Source organism: Panthera onca, chromosome D4 (assembly GCF_046562875.1).
Source record: "Panthera onca isolate mPanOnc1 chromosome D4, mPanOnc1 haplotype 2, whole genome shotgun sequence".
Classification (NCBI taxonomy): Eukaryota; Metazoa; Chordata; class Mammalia; order Carnivora; family Felidae; genus Panthera; species Panthera onca.
In genome coordinates this window covers 71,533,917-71,548,414 of record NC_138351.1, presented here as the reverse complement: position 1 = coordinate 71,548,414, position 14,498 = coordinate 71,533,917, and the positions used below count along the sequence as shown (strand labels likewise).

General features: G+C 44.2%; 1 protein-coding gene across 1 annotated transcript; it reads left to right on the top strand.

Annotated features, from left to right (window-relative positions):
• Positions 1-454: 454 nt before the first annotated feature.
• Positions 455-14,279, top strand: TXN (thioredoxin). The gene is made up of 5 exons (XM_060609077.3): positions 455-664; positions 5,070-5,174; positions 5,627-5,686; positions 13,519-13,584; positions 14,064-14,279. The coding sequence occupies exons 1-5, from the start codon at positions 641-643 to the stop codon at positions 14,124-14,126; spliced, it is 318 nt and encodes a 105-aa protein (XP_060465060.1). The 5' UTR covers positions 455-640; the 3' UTR covers positions 14,127-14,279.
• Positions 14,280-14,498: the final 219 nt, after the last annotated feature.

Genomic DNA, 14,498 nt, shown 5'->3' with positions numbered 1-14,498 from the left:
AACCATCGCGATAAGCTCCAGAAAGGAGGGCGCAGAGATACTTCCTGGTCAGCGTTACTCAGCACTTTGTGGGGTTTGCGGGGCTGGAGGGCGGGAGTATAGCGGGCCTTTTCGAGGAATCCACCTCTGCCTAAGCGGCCCCTTCACAAACCCAGGGGCGTTTGGTTAAGGCCGGCTGACCCCTTCCCAGGTGGCCCTGTGGCTCTGGGGGGGTGGCCGTCCGCGTCCCTGCCTGCCCACCCCCTCGCGCACAGTGTGCGCGTCCCGTAAGCCCTTCGGCCGCCCCGACAGATCCCGGGTCCCAGCTGGGGTGCGGACGGGCGGGCGGGGCCACCGGCTTTGAGTCCGGGGCACTCCCTGGGGCCCCGCCCAGCGCCCGCGCCGGCCCCGCCCCCGGGGAGGCCCCGCCCCTAGCGGACGTCCCGACGGTTCCGGGAGGCGGGGCCTGGCCTGGGCGCCTGGGCGGGCGCGGGAGGCCCGAGCGGGCGCGTCCCCGCAACACGCACGCCGCGCGCGCCCGACCGCCCCGCCCCAGTTGCTATAAAGGGAAGGCGGGCCGAGCCCTCTGCGAGCTCTGTCCGGCGTTTACGATCCGCCTTCATCGGTCTGTACAGTCGCTTGTCAGACCCCAGCCGCCAAGATGGTGAAGCAGATCGAGAGCAAGGTACGCGCTTCCCGGGGAAGGCCAGGACGCGACGCGCAGCCTCCGTAGCCAGGGAGGGCGAGGGCGAGAGGTGGGCAGGCGCCCCTCCGCAGCCTGGGGGAAGGGGACGCGACGGTCCGGCCTGAGACTGCGGGAAGCCCGGGCCTGGGCGCGCCCGAGGCGGCCGAGCACGCCCCGGAGGAAGGGAGGAGAGGGGCGAGGGCGCTCTGGATGGCGTGCTCCGGGTGCCCCCCGCTGCCTGTGTCCGGTGCGCCAGGCGTCCCCCCACGGCGCCTCCTGCACCCCCGTGGTCGGAAAGCCCCTGTTGAGGGGATGAAGTCTGCCCTTGGACCCGGTCCGTCTCTGGATACGGGCCGGGCAAAGAGATGGAGGGCCCCTTGAAGGAGGCGCGGGGTTGCGGGCCGCCACTCCCTCCCCGGTGGGCGGCGTGATCACCCACGTTGGGCGGGCAGCGTGAACTCCCCTGGGAGCGTATCCGGGCCGAAGACCCCGGGCGCCTCCATCGCTGCCCGGCCCCAGATTTGGCGAGTGCTGTCTCCACGCCAGGGGGCGGCTCCGGTCTGGAGCCCCCTCGCAAGTACGAGTCCGGCCTCTAGGCCCGAGGGGCCCAGGTGGCCGTAAGGAAGTGAGGCCGGGGCCGCGCCCTCGGGACTCCTCCTCTTGCGGCGCTGGGCGTGTTTCCGGCAGCCCTGGCTTTGGAATGACTCAGTCCCCAAGACTGGGCCCAGGGGCCTCCTCTGCCCTGCCCATCCGTGATTCACCCACGGTCGGGGGTTTTCGCTGCAGCCAGGAGTGCCCCCGAGGCGGGCGCGGCAGGTGGTGGTTCTGCCCTATTAGGAATGTCCAGGATAGTGTTCCATCATCGAGAGTTATTGCGAGCCTAATGCCCTGCTGCTCAGGAAACTCTGAGCCTGACATAGCGTCTGGTTGGTATGCCGTAGCCACTCAAGAAGTGTTTGTTAAATGCAGTCAAAAAAGTGAGTGGGAGAACATTGATGTTGCTCGAACAGTGGAAAACCCCTCCAAAGCGTTTACCCTGCGGTACCTCCCATCCCAAGCCCTCGCCCGCCTTCAGTGTCTGGACCTCAGAGGTGCTGGGGTGGCTTCGAAAATGGAAGTTTCTCTGTAATGGTCCCTTTTTGTTACTTTATAATCAGGAAACGTATATGGTCATTGTAGAAATTTTGGCCAGAGACAGATCTTCTGTTTCCTAGAAACACCTGCAAAGTAGTTGAGATTATTTTATGTATCCTGTTTTCTGAGCCTCTCCCTACCCGTCCCCCCCCCCCCCGCCCCCCAAGTTTAGCCTGAGCCCTTCTCAGGTAGTTAGAAGTTTTTGTAATCATTTGAGTATCTGAACACATTGCTGGACATTCAGGCAGTTTTTAGGGTCTCCAGTGCAGCGATTGGGTCAAGGGACATGAACCTTTTATTTCAGGTTTGTAAATGCCCAAACCACACAGGACAGTGCTTTTACTCCACCCCCATCAACAGTGACATTTCCCCCCTAACTTTGACCAAATCATTAATAAGAAAAATGGTCTTGTATCTTATTTTAGTGATGCTGAACTTTTCCCTATATATATGTTGATTGATTATAGTTCATTATCTGCTTGTCCTTAATTTTTTTTTTTCCTAATGGCATCCTTTTTATTATTGTGTGAATTTTTAGATTAAAATTAGCAGCCCTCTCATTTGTTGGAAAGGTCATTGAGTTTTGTTCCTCCTATTTTTATTCAGTACCTACTGAGTGACAAATATCAGTTCACGGGTTGTTCTCCAGGGTCTGGCCATGTCATCAGTATAACCTAAGAGGTGAGAACCCATTAAAAGAGTAGGACTTTGAGTGGCTTATAGTAGTTGTCTCAGAATCCCCATACACTGCAAACAAAATCGATTAATTCCTAGAACACACCTTTCAGTCTTTCCCCATTTTAGCTGTCATAGTTTTGGCACCCTCCTCCCCTCATTAATGGAAGACATGTACAAAGGTGACTGGAGATTGGTTACACAAGAAAGGACTACAGCCTGGGGCCTAAAGACCCTGATAATCAGTTGACCTTCAAAATTATGACCCAGAGGCATTAATCAAAAGTTAAACTCATTTGAATGTTACTAGTAAATATTGAACACACCTTAGATTTCCATCCTGATGGGCTAAAGTTGGTGCCATTGGCCATCCAAGACCTCTCTTTCTGAAGTGTGATAGTTTAGAGTCACTGGGATCTATTTTAGATATAAGTGGACTGTAAATGTGTGATGAGAAAGAAATCAACCCAGTTGTGTGTTGTTTTTTAAGAATAGCATCGGCCATTTATTGAACGCCTACCTTCTATACATGAGCGTTCATGCTTGTTAATTACCTTCAGAATGGGTATGTTTAGGAAAAGAAATCCTAGAATCTGTTCTTATCTACCCCAAATACATTGTTTTGTTTTCTGAGTATTTATGTCCGTGATGGGGACCTTTATTTATCCTCATAGTTAATTTCTGGGAGTTAGACCTCGTGAGATAATCTTGAATCGTTTTCCAATTGATGTCTCTTTAAGACCAACTTAAGTATCAGAAGACAATTTGTTGTGACCTCTACACATACCTGGCTCTGTAACTCTTCAGTTAAGCCAAAAGTTATTGTTGCATGGTTGGTTTGTTTTTTTGTTTTTTGTTTTTTTTTTTTTTTGTTTGTTTTTCAGAATTTTACGTAGTTTTGCTAGAATTTGATTCAGCAAATCAGAAGGTTTGAGGGAACCTTTGAGAGTGTTTGAATAATATTTTGTGTTGAAAGTAATCTCAGGTATTTACTGGGAGCCAACCATGTTCACAAAACAGTGCATTCATCTGATTGGACGTTATCATTCATTGACTTTTTTCCTGTCTAACCTGGTTCTTGCAGTAGAATGGCTAGTTTGACCTTTTAAAAAATCATGTTAGTGAAGGCTTTGCATTAAATTCATCTGGAAAACATGGTGATGGTTTGGAAAAATGATTTCTATAATTCTAATTTGTTCTCTCTCCCCATCCCCTCACACACACCTAATATCTCCCCACACCCTGAAGGTGGGGTGAGAGTTTGTACCTGAATAACTGAAAAGGTTATAGAAGTCATGACATGGGAATGCCACTTGTGAATTGCTTCACCAAAAAACAGGAGTTGGAAATTAGAAATATAGAAAAGTAACTGTACTGCAGAGGAATTCACTTTAGATTTTTTTTTTTTTTTTAAATGGTATTTACTTTCCTTTAGTGGATCAGATCTGATATGATTCTTAGCTTTCAAGGGAGGGGAACGTTAGTTTTTCATTAAACCAATGTGACCAGCATTTTTCCCTTGAAGAAAACCTAGACTTCAGATACAGATGTTTATGTTTTGGTTTCTCTTTGTTGCCCCAGTTTCGGTAAGCACTGATTAAATTGTGATTAAAAAAGCAGCCCCTTGTTAACTCCAAGGTTAGGTTCCTAGGGTTACAATATCAAAACCATTGGTAAATGACTCAGGGAGATGGGTGGTAAGGGATTTCTTGATCATGTCTCACTGCTGGAATTTTATTTGACATTTCTAATGCAAAAAAACATTTAAGGAAACTTCTTTGCGTGAAGAACTAAAACTATTATTTGGTCACCAGTAAGAGCAGAGTTTTGAGATAAAGGGCAGACATCAACCATAAGCAGTATGATCTCATCTCTGGAAACTCCACTAAAGGGAGTATAAGGAAATATGCCCAATGTCAACAGTGACTGCCTGAGTGTAAACGTTTGGAGGAGGTTTATTTTCCTTGATATTTTTTCCTTGACTTTTTTTTTTTAAAGCTTTTGACATGTTCCACTATAGACCATTTTAATTAATAAAGTAATAGCTTTTAAGTTGATTTATCTGAGAGAGAGAGAGCACGAGTGGGGAAAGGGCAGGAAGAGAGTGAGAGAGAATCCCAAGCAGGCTCTGTGCTGTCAGCACAGAGCCCAATAACTGTGAAATCGTGACCTGAGCTGAGATCAAGAGTCAGACACTTAACTGACTGAAGCACCCAGGGGCCCCAATAAAGTATTAGCTTTTAACATTGCAAAATTCTGTGCCTTTGTGGCTTATTCAATTGAAATGACCCTCTATGAGTTGATACCCATTTAGTGAATGTTTACCATTTACCTAGATTTGATGTGGAAATGTAATACAAATGTCTTTATTTTAATTTGCTCAGTTGAATATAGATAAACTATATACATCATACTTGTTTCGTCTTATCAACTCTGTAGGATTTTTTTCAGTTTGTTTGGTTCATTTTAGCTTCTTAGATTTTTAAAAAGCAGTACCTTTGAATTGTTCTTTGTATCACATTCTATCAAGTTTGATCAGGGCTTTGGGAAATAAAGGAAGCTGTTTAACCTATGCGTGTCTTTTTTTTCTCCTTAGTATGCTTTTCAGGAAGCCTTGAACAGCGCAGGGGAAAAACTTGTAGTAGTTGATTTCTCTGCCACGTGGTGTGGACCTTGCAAAATGATCAAGCCCTTCTTTCATGTGAGTATGAAATCAGTTCTGTTTTATAAGAGATTCTGTTTCGAGTGGGTGGTCACAAAGCCAGGAAAGGACAGAGTGTTTTTTGTTGTTGTTGAACCTTTGGTGTAGAAGCAATAGTGTAACGACTTCAATAATTGCTTTTGACGCATGTGTAGCCCAGTGAAGACAACTGTCAGAACTGTCTTAAATGGTTTTTGCTTTTCTTGGAGTTGAAACCCAGGCCCTGTTTGAAATTCAGGCCTCAGAGCTTGACGTGTCAAATTCTTTTATACTAGGAGGAATCTGATTCAGAGAAACTGTATGTCCTTGGTGCTTACCTGGTCTCTAGTCTGAATCTTTAGATCTTTAATTAGTAGTTTCTACTTTTATCATGGTTTGTATTTAAGAAGCTTGAGTATAGTGACTGCCATTACCCAGTTCTGAATCTTTCTGGATTTTTTTAAATTTTCCAGTCCCTCTCTGAGAAGTATTCCAACGTGGTGTTCCTTGAAGTAGATGTGGATGACTGTCAGGTACGTGACTGGAAATTTGGAATACTACTGAGCTTTTCACATTGGCTTTTTCCTTGGAACTGGAAGGGCTTGTTTTCATACATGTCAAATAATACCGGGACTACAGCCCTCACTAAAAAAAGTCATCGTGCCAATTATGAGCTTAATCCTAGCTCTCAGGAGCTTTGTACATCACATCATAAAATAAGCATAAAAACAGATGGTTGAGGCTGCTCTACCTTACCGCTCACCTTTCTGAAAGTTGAGACGCTCATTAAATCGAAATTGAATTTGATTATAACTAAATCCTTAGACTGGAAAATGGAGAGACGGCTCTTAAGATTCATGAGAAAGTGTAGTCACAATCATCTTGCTTGATTTTAATCAATTAGAAAGCCCAAATGTTTGAAAGAACAGATACCAAGGTGCTTGATAGAGAGCCAAGTGTAATTTAGGGGAAATTAACTTTACAAATACTTCGTTAGCATTCTGTGTTAGCGTTACATTAGCATTACAAATACTTGTTCAGCCCAGGTCTGTTCCAGATGCCTTTCTGCTATCCATCCCCATTTTACAGATGAGGATAAACACAGAGGAGTGATCCATGGAGTTACAGTTAGTGGCAGAGTCAGGATTTAAGATGCGGCACTGTAGAGGAGGCTCTGGTGTAGGGTGGGTGCAGATCGAGTTCCTGGCACATGACTTGCCTCGTAACCAGCCCACTGAACTAGGAGTGTGCCTGTTCGTGTTCAAGAACAGCACCTGGGAGTTCTTTACAGATACATGCACGTTTTTCCCTTAGCCCCAGGGGGGCAGGAGGGTGTAGGGTATGATACGGCAGTAAGGGTGCTCACGCGGGTTCCAGGCCTGGCTGCAGGACTTCTCCTTTAGGCCAGCCTCTCTTCTCCCTTCAGCTCTGGTTCTTCTCTGTGCCCGGATCTTGACACCTGCCCCGTCAGCCTCCAAGTGTGGCTTTTTCATTGAGCAAACCTGGAATGTGTAGTAAAGGTCCTGAAAGGTTTATAAAAACAAGTATGTGGCAGTACTTTCCAAACCTGTAAGCACCTGTCGACACCACATCGCTTTTTCTAAGCACCTTTTCTCATTCTATACTCATACCTTTACTGGTGAGGTCCTCTCTATCTACCTGGCTCATCCTTCCCTTTCATACCTAACAAACTCCTAGTCATATGCTTCACATCTTCTCCAGGAACCTTTCTCCACTTACCCCCTTTTATACCTGGACTAAGTTCCCTTTCCTCTGTGTCTCCATGATGTCCTCTGCCCCTCCTTTCCCCTTGCGTTTATGGTAGTGGATTGGGGAGGACCCCATATTTAGGTGGCCTGCCTTATTTTCCAGCTCCATCCTTTATCAGCTGTGCCTGTTTGAGCCTCTGTAAAATGGCAGTGCTTATCCAACATCACAAAGTAGTAGTTGTCAGGATTCCATGACATAATACGTAGAAGGTGCCGAGAACAGGGCCTGGCACACGTTCGGTGAATCTTAGCTAGTGGTGTATTCTTTTGTCTGTCCTTTACCATTAGTGCCTATAAGTTTCTTGGGATGAGAGACCCTGTCTTATTTACTTGGCTGTGGTAAAGCGTAGTGGGTGTAGAATGAATTTATTAAATGATGACGTTATTGTTCTGATGTGTCCCAGAGTTTTAACAAAATGACAGTAGATAGCATGTGCTTGGGAAAAAAATTCTAGCTCCCGATCTAAACCTAATTTACAGACTTATTTTTTTTATATGATCACTGTAGGCATGTGAAAATGGCACCTGGAAGGGACTAGAGAAATTTCTGACTGGTACTATGGCCCTATCAGATAGCAAGCGACTCTCCAAAGTTTTTATGTGACAGGAAGAACCTGCTAGGTGCTCTGCCCGAGTTAGGTCACTTAATCCTCATGAGAGCTCTGATGACAGTTGCCTGCATAGAGCAGATGATGGGGCTACAGCACAAGAGGAGGGCTAGGTCAGTTGAAGCAGAGCCTGCCAGGGTGGACTCTTGCACCTTGCTGGACCGAGGGCAGGTGCTCTCACTGCCTGAGTCTAAAACCTCGGGGAAGGAGATGTGCAAAGCAGTCAAGGACTCTATGTGAGAGAACTCCTCCTTTCTGTCTGGTTAGCGTACACACCCTGAACGTTTCTAGACCTTGGAGTGACCCTCTCACAAGTTGGGGACTTTTCACTTTGCCTCCATATTCTAAAGATTGAGCACCGTACAGGATTTTTCTTTGACTACTTTTGTGGTACTATTACCATCTAAATAGCCTCCTCGATCTGTTAGGGAGTAAGAACCCGTTGGTCACCTACACATAATAACTGCTGTCAGCACCTACTCACCTCGCCATTCTGAATTACCCTCCTTGCCAGTTCTGTCAAAAAGCAGTTCATTAAACAATCAGCCAGTTTTTCCTCGGGGAATTTCCAAGTCACAGGAGTAGATCCTCCAGTTGCTTTGCAGCTCTAGGTAAAAGCATCCCCTCATTTCGATTGTAAAATCGAGACAAGGGATAAAAAGTACATCAGTCACATTTCTCCGTATTAGATTCTGTCATTAATGGGTGAAATTATTAATGACTGAACTAGTTTAAATTTTTGTGCAGATAATTCCTGCTGAATTTCAGCCTTAGGGTACTTTGTACTGTCTTTGGCATAAGCAACATACAGTTTTAATAGATAGAAGACTCTGTAAGCACTTGGGCAGGAAGAAGTTACCTTTTAGGTGTAATAGATTCAAACAGACCATCAGGAGGTGTGGACACACCATGTGGCCCTCAAAATCATTTTGAGGGGTACCAGCCCTTTTGAAAATGCTGGACTCTACTCCCAACTCTGTACGGGGTAGGATACTTATTTTGTAAATTAAAACAAGAAACAAAGTAATTTAGACCCGATGGTTGTGCAGCCTTTTAGAACCGCCGTATGTTGCCGTTTTGATTAGAACAGCCAGGAAGGACTTCGTAGAAATGACAAAAGCAGGTTTGAAGTTACTTTGGCTGTATGGAATTCTAAGCTGAAAACCAATGAAACTAAATTTAATAAGAGAAAAAGTAGTCTTATTACACTTACTGATAAAGACGTATACAAATCTGAGATTGGGCAAAACCAGAGGGATGGAGAACAGATTGGGGTAGGGGAGGACTTGAGTATCAAGGGGCTGCTGAGGAGATTGTAGGTGAGCAAGGGAACCGGTCTGTATCTTGATTTTGATGTTACCTGACTATGCATTTGTCAGAACTCCCAGAACTTAAACACCCCGTAAAAACTGAATTTTGCTTTATGTAATTTTTTTTTAAATTCCAGATTGTTTACAAAAAATAGGAGTTGGGGGTGTCATTAGGGGGTGGACTAGTTAAGTGAGGAACGTGATAAACTTAGGATGGAGAATGTTTAAGGCTTCAAATGTAACTAAATTTTTAAGTATGAATACCTTTCAAGTCACTATAGGAATAGGCAAATTAGTCCATAAAACAAGTAGTAGAAAGAAATACTAACTTTAGAGAGTAGAGATCAAATGCTAGTTATGAACTAAAACTTGACTGACGTCCATAAAAGATATTAATAGATGGGCGTACTATGTTCCTGGATAGTGACTCAGTATTATTAAAATGGAGTACTCCCAAGTTGGTCTGATTAGATCTCAGTGTGCCATTCTGAAAAAATACAGTCAGGAAAGTATTTTTAAAAAACAAACACTAATTGGGAGAGAAGTTGTGGGAAATGAGAAAGGAAAACCCCGGAAAAATACAGTGTATTAGCTGCCCTTATTAAAACAATGTAGTCTTGTAATGTAGGTAGGTATACGCATGGAACAGAATAGACAGTTCAAAAAAAAAAAAATAGGATCAACTCTATTTAAACATGTATTAATCATTAACAGTTTGGAGTTAAGATGTTGCATTTCTACCTCCATTAAAATTTGTTTTCTAATGTTTATTTTTGAGAGAGTGCAAGTGGGGGAGGGGCAGAGAGAGGAGACACAGAATCCGAGGCAGGTTCCGGGCTCTGAGTTGTTGGCACAGTTGTCGAACCCATGAAATGTGAGATCATGACCTGAGCTGAAGCCGGATGCTCAACTGACTGAGCCACCCAAGCGCCCCTAACCTAGAAGACGTTCAAACAAAAATCCTAGTAAATACTGAACATATTTCCAGAAATGATGGAGCTGTTAAGCACATTGATGGCCCTGGCTTTCATAATCTCAAGAACAGAACTGTTTTTACTCTTGCCACTGAGGAAATGGGCCTGGAAAAACTCAGTCACAGACCTGAAGGCTGTTTAATGCTCAAGCTCGCACTTTTAATGAATGGGGTAGAGAAGGGCTGATGGATTTGATCAAGTGAAGTCAGACTGGGTGGCAAAAATCATGATAAATACTGAAATTGATATGTACTGAAGTACCTCCCAATATGAATGTGTGTCTAGAGCTTTGAAAAGGAGCATGTTTGGGGTGCCTGGGTGGCTCAGTTGGTTAAGTGTCCACCTCTTAATCTCAGCTCAGGTCTTGATCTCAGAGTTATGAGTCCAAGCCCCACATTGGCTCTGCACTGGGCTTCAAGCCTATTCAAAAACATGTTCTTTGTCTTAGCAGTTCTACTTCCAGGGGTGGTGATTGACCCAGGATGTAGATATTTGCATAGGAAGATGCAAGTGTTTACATTAAGCAAAAATCAAAGCCTTTTACTTATTGACCAGTGGACTAGTTCCAGTGATGATACCTCCATACAGCAGCTGCTATTAGGCCATAAAAAATGATTGTGTACTTTTTCACGGGGAAAAGTCCACTGTATGTATATATTATACTGAGTATACAGGTGTGTTACCGTGCACGCAGGATAGGTTTTATAAAGAAAAGCATTTAGGTACACTAGTGAGATGTTTATGGTGGCTTGTACAGATTAGGACTGGTTTCCTTCTTCCAATTTTTTGCCTTGAATGTAGGTTATACTTCTATAAAATGAAAATGATCTTCCTAGGCCCATCAGTTTCACTTTAAGGTTTTTGCCCTAAGATGTGTCTGAGGATTTAGTCACAAGGATATACAGAAATTGGAAATAACAAAGCCTCACTTTTGGGAATCAAGGCGACCTAGGATTCCATACCATAAACAAAGCAAAACAAAACCACCTTCACACCTAATGAAAGCAAATTCTAAATGCTTTACGTGGTAAAGTTTTAGTTAAAGATTTGAGTGCAATTTTTAAAATTTAAAAAATACATCTTGTTCATCTTATTTTGAGAGGAGAGAGAATTCCAAGCAGGCTTGAGCTCATAAACCATGAGATGGTGACCTGAGCCCAAATCAAGCGTCAGACATTTAATGGACTGAGCCATGCAGATGCCCCAGGATTTTTTGAATGCTATCACAGAGCCTTGGCACCACTTCTGAGTATTCGTCTATTTTCCAGTTTGGGGATTTAGTTTTTTATAAGTCCCTTGTTTAATAAGTCTCTTATTGAGAGAGTCCCAAGCAGGCTCTGCACTGTCAGCACAGAGCCCAACTTGGGGCTTGATCCCATCAACCATGAGATCATGACTTGAGCCAGAATCGAGAATGGAAGCTTGACCTACTGAGCCACTCAGGTGCCTCAGGATTTATTTTATTGTAAATTCAGCAGTTGTACCAACGCAGGAACGCTGGTCTCTGGCTAGTTGAGGCAGAAGACATCCAGAATCCTGAGAACATCGATTAGACTGTCACATCCATTGAATGAGACGAGACCCTGTATTTTCTGCTGATAAAGCTTTCTCAGCAGAAAGTTATGACGACTGGCCAGCCCTGTTTTACCTGCCTTTGTGTGTGATGCAGCTCACTCCCCCGGTGAGTTTCTAATTAGAAGTGGAGGGGGCGGGGGGCAGTGCACCTGGATGGCTCAGTAGGTTGAACGTCCAAGTTGAGCATCCAGCTTTGGCTCAGGCCATGATCTCGTGGTTCCTGAGTTTGAGCCCCACATCAGGCTCACTGTTACCAGTGAAGAGCCTGCTTTGGATCCTCGGTCCCCCTCTCTCTGCCTCCACTTGTGCACCACTTGTGCTCTCTCAAAAGGTAAATAAAACATTAAGAAAGGAAAAATAAGTGGGGAAGAGGGTGGCTTATCCTTTCCAGGCTGCTGCCCTTCTACCATGAATATAACACAAACACCCTTTTACTTTGAGCCTTTTGCCAACTGCCTGGATGAAAGGTGGTGTCCAACCGATGGCTTCCATGTGTGTAAGAGAGGGAAGGGGCTATACCAAACAGCTGCTCTCCCCAGTGCTGTGAGGGATGAGCCCAGTGTTCCCAGATACTCCAGTGTGAGAAGGAACTGCTAGTGGGCAGCCAATGCAAAGATTTGTTCTTAAGCTCTTGCATGAGCCAAGCAGTGTATCTGGATCAGATTCAGCCCCTCAGATGACCAGTTTTCAGTCTTTTACCTAAGTCAGCCCCCCAGCCTAACTTACCATCCTCTGATTTTCTGAGTACTCCTCCAGAACCTTGACATGGGCAGTTCATAGTCTTCCTGTCAACTCTTCACCACGTTTTCAATCTTGGATGCTCTTGCTACAAGGGAATTATTGGAATTTTATGTGGTGGTCTTATCGCATGTTCTTAGTAGTTTCCCTAGGCGTTCAGAACCTGTTAGCCATTTTTACTCCAGTCATTACTGTCCTTGTGCCTCTGTGTTAGCCAGCATTTAGAGGAAGAGTCAAGGATATCCAAAAGGAACTCCGACAGTATTATCCACTACCCTTCCTGCCCAGGCTACCAACAATGCAAATTTATAAAGCTGTAAAACCACACTTTTCTTTCCAGTCTCAGAGGAAGAGGTCAAATTAATAAGCTGGCATACTGCCATTACCAGTGGCTCAGAGAGATCACTCCATTTTTATAGTCCTGTGCCCTCCCAAATTGTATATTAGAAGTCACCGTGATGCCTTTCTTTCCTCTGTAAACTGTTTGGTTTCTGAAATCTGGTTCTCAGAGTTCAGCCTCCTTGGTTGCTGTCCTTCACTGCTTTTTGCTCCTTAGCTGCTGTGTGGTTCTACATTTCTTTCCCAAGCCTCTTGAGGACCATGCTGATATTTTCAATCCCTAATGGATCTTTTCACCTGAACGCTTGTCCAAACCCAACCATTTCCTGAGGCATTTCCCTCCAAACCCTGTGTGAAAAAGGTATGGTGGGGGTAGGGGGGTGTTAGAGGTTCTCGTTTAGTGTTCCTGTAACAGAATTAAGGAACGTTTGATACTCCAGGGACCTCTGTTTCTTGATATGCAGCCAAGTTTGAGAATCTACAAGTCAATGTTTAATTAAAAGCAGAAAAAAAACAGTGTGGAACTTTGCCTTTGGGTTATAGGACTTTGTTCTTGAACAATTCTTGGGCAAGTGAATTGTTGTTCCTCTTGCTAACGCTGGGTTTTAGTCTTTATGACCTTCACGTATGGACTCTATTCCCATAATAAAGACTCAGAAAACTTAGGAGCAAAGAAGGCAAGTGCTGATTCTGAGGAATAGTTAAGATTAAAATCCTGAGTATACATACGTACAGCAGAATTTGTTACTGCTTCTTTATACTTGAACTAGCCGACATAGAATTGGATTAAAGAGCTCACTGGGTCACTGTATATATCTGAGGCCAGTAGCATTCTGCTTATTGGTGGCCCTCAAAGAGGAGAGTACATGTTAATTTTCATTGAGACTATAACGAGTTTGGGTTTTGTGCTGCCATTACATTCATTCTGTCGTTCTTCATATGCTTAAATGAGGTGTATAACGGGGTGGGGGGGCAGGGGGGGAACATCTGGGATTACTTAGGCCAGAGCTTAATACTCAGTCTTGTTTTCATCCTCTCCCCGCCCCACACAGGATGTTGCTTCAGAGTGTGAAGTCAAATGCATGCCAACCTTCCAGTTTTTTAAAAAGGGACAGAAGGTAGGTACATTTGACCTTAAATCCAGCTGGACAATAGGGAAACACGGTGTAAATTAAGACACTGAAGGGACTTATTCCTTCACATTGGGAATCCTGTCCCCATTGTCTACTTTTAAGAATATGTAAATAGGTTATTCTTCAGTGATTTCAGTACATACTGGGACATCTAATTGAAAATTGATCTTTGTTAGAAGATCCACCATGATTTGTGCTTCATATTTATAAAGTACATTTATCTTTGAGAGAGATTTGCGTAAGAAATTGTACCTCAGCCTTCAGGGCTTTTTATTCCCCCCTCTTAGTTTGTGTTTGTTTCTTAACTTAAAATGTATGTATCTCTGGATAACGACCAGTCTTTCAAGTAAGATGATACTCCCACTCCCTCTGCTCTCCCCCTCCTTTCCCCATTCTGTGATAGCTTAGTCACAAAACAAGGTTACGGTGCTACATCTAACTGCAATTCAATATTCTCTTAACAGGTGGGTGAATTTTCTGGAGCTAATAAGGAAAAACTTGAAGCTACCATCAATGAATTAATCTAATTATGTTTTCTGAAAACATAACCAGCCATTGGCTCTTGAAAACTTGTAATTTTTTTTATTTACAAAAAAGGAAAGATCAAGTGTGAAGACTATATACCCAACTGCCATCTGATTATAAGTGACAATAAAATATTAATTCTACCCTTTTTAAAACTGTCTGGTGTCTTTGAATAGCTTTCAGATAGGTGAAATGTGGCCAGTAGGTGGTAACTTCTTAGTGACCTTGGTGGCCATTGATTTTGTTTTTTGTTTTTTAAGGGACAGCAGAAGAGGCACCTGAAGTTTATTTATTTTGAGAGCAAGTGAGCACAGGAGAGGGGCAGAAAGAGAGGGAGACAGAATCCTAAGCAGGCTCCTCACTGTCGGCACAGC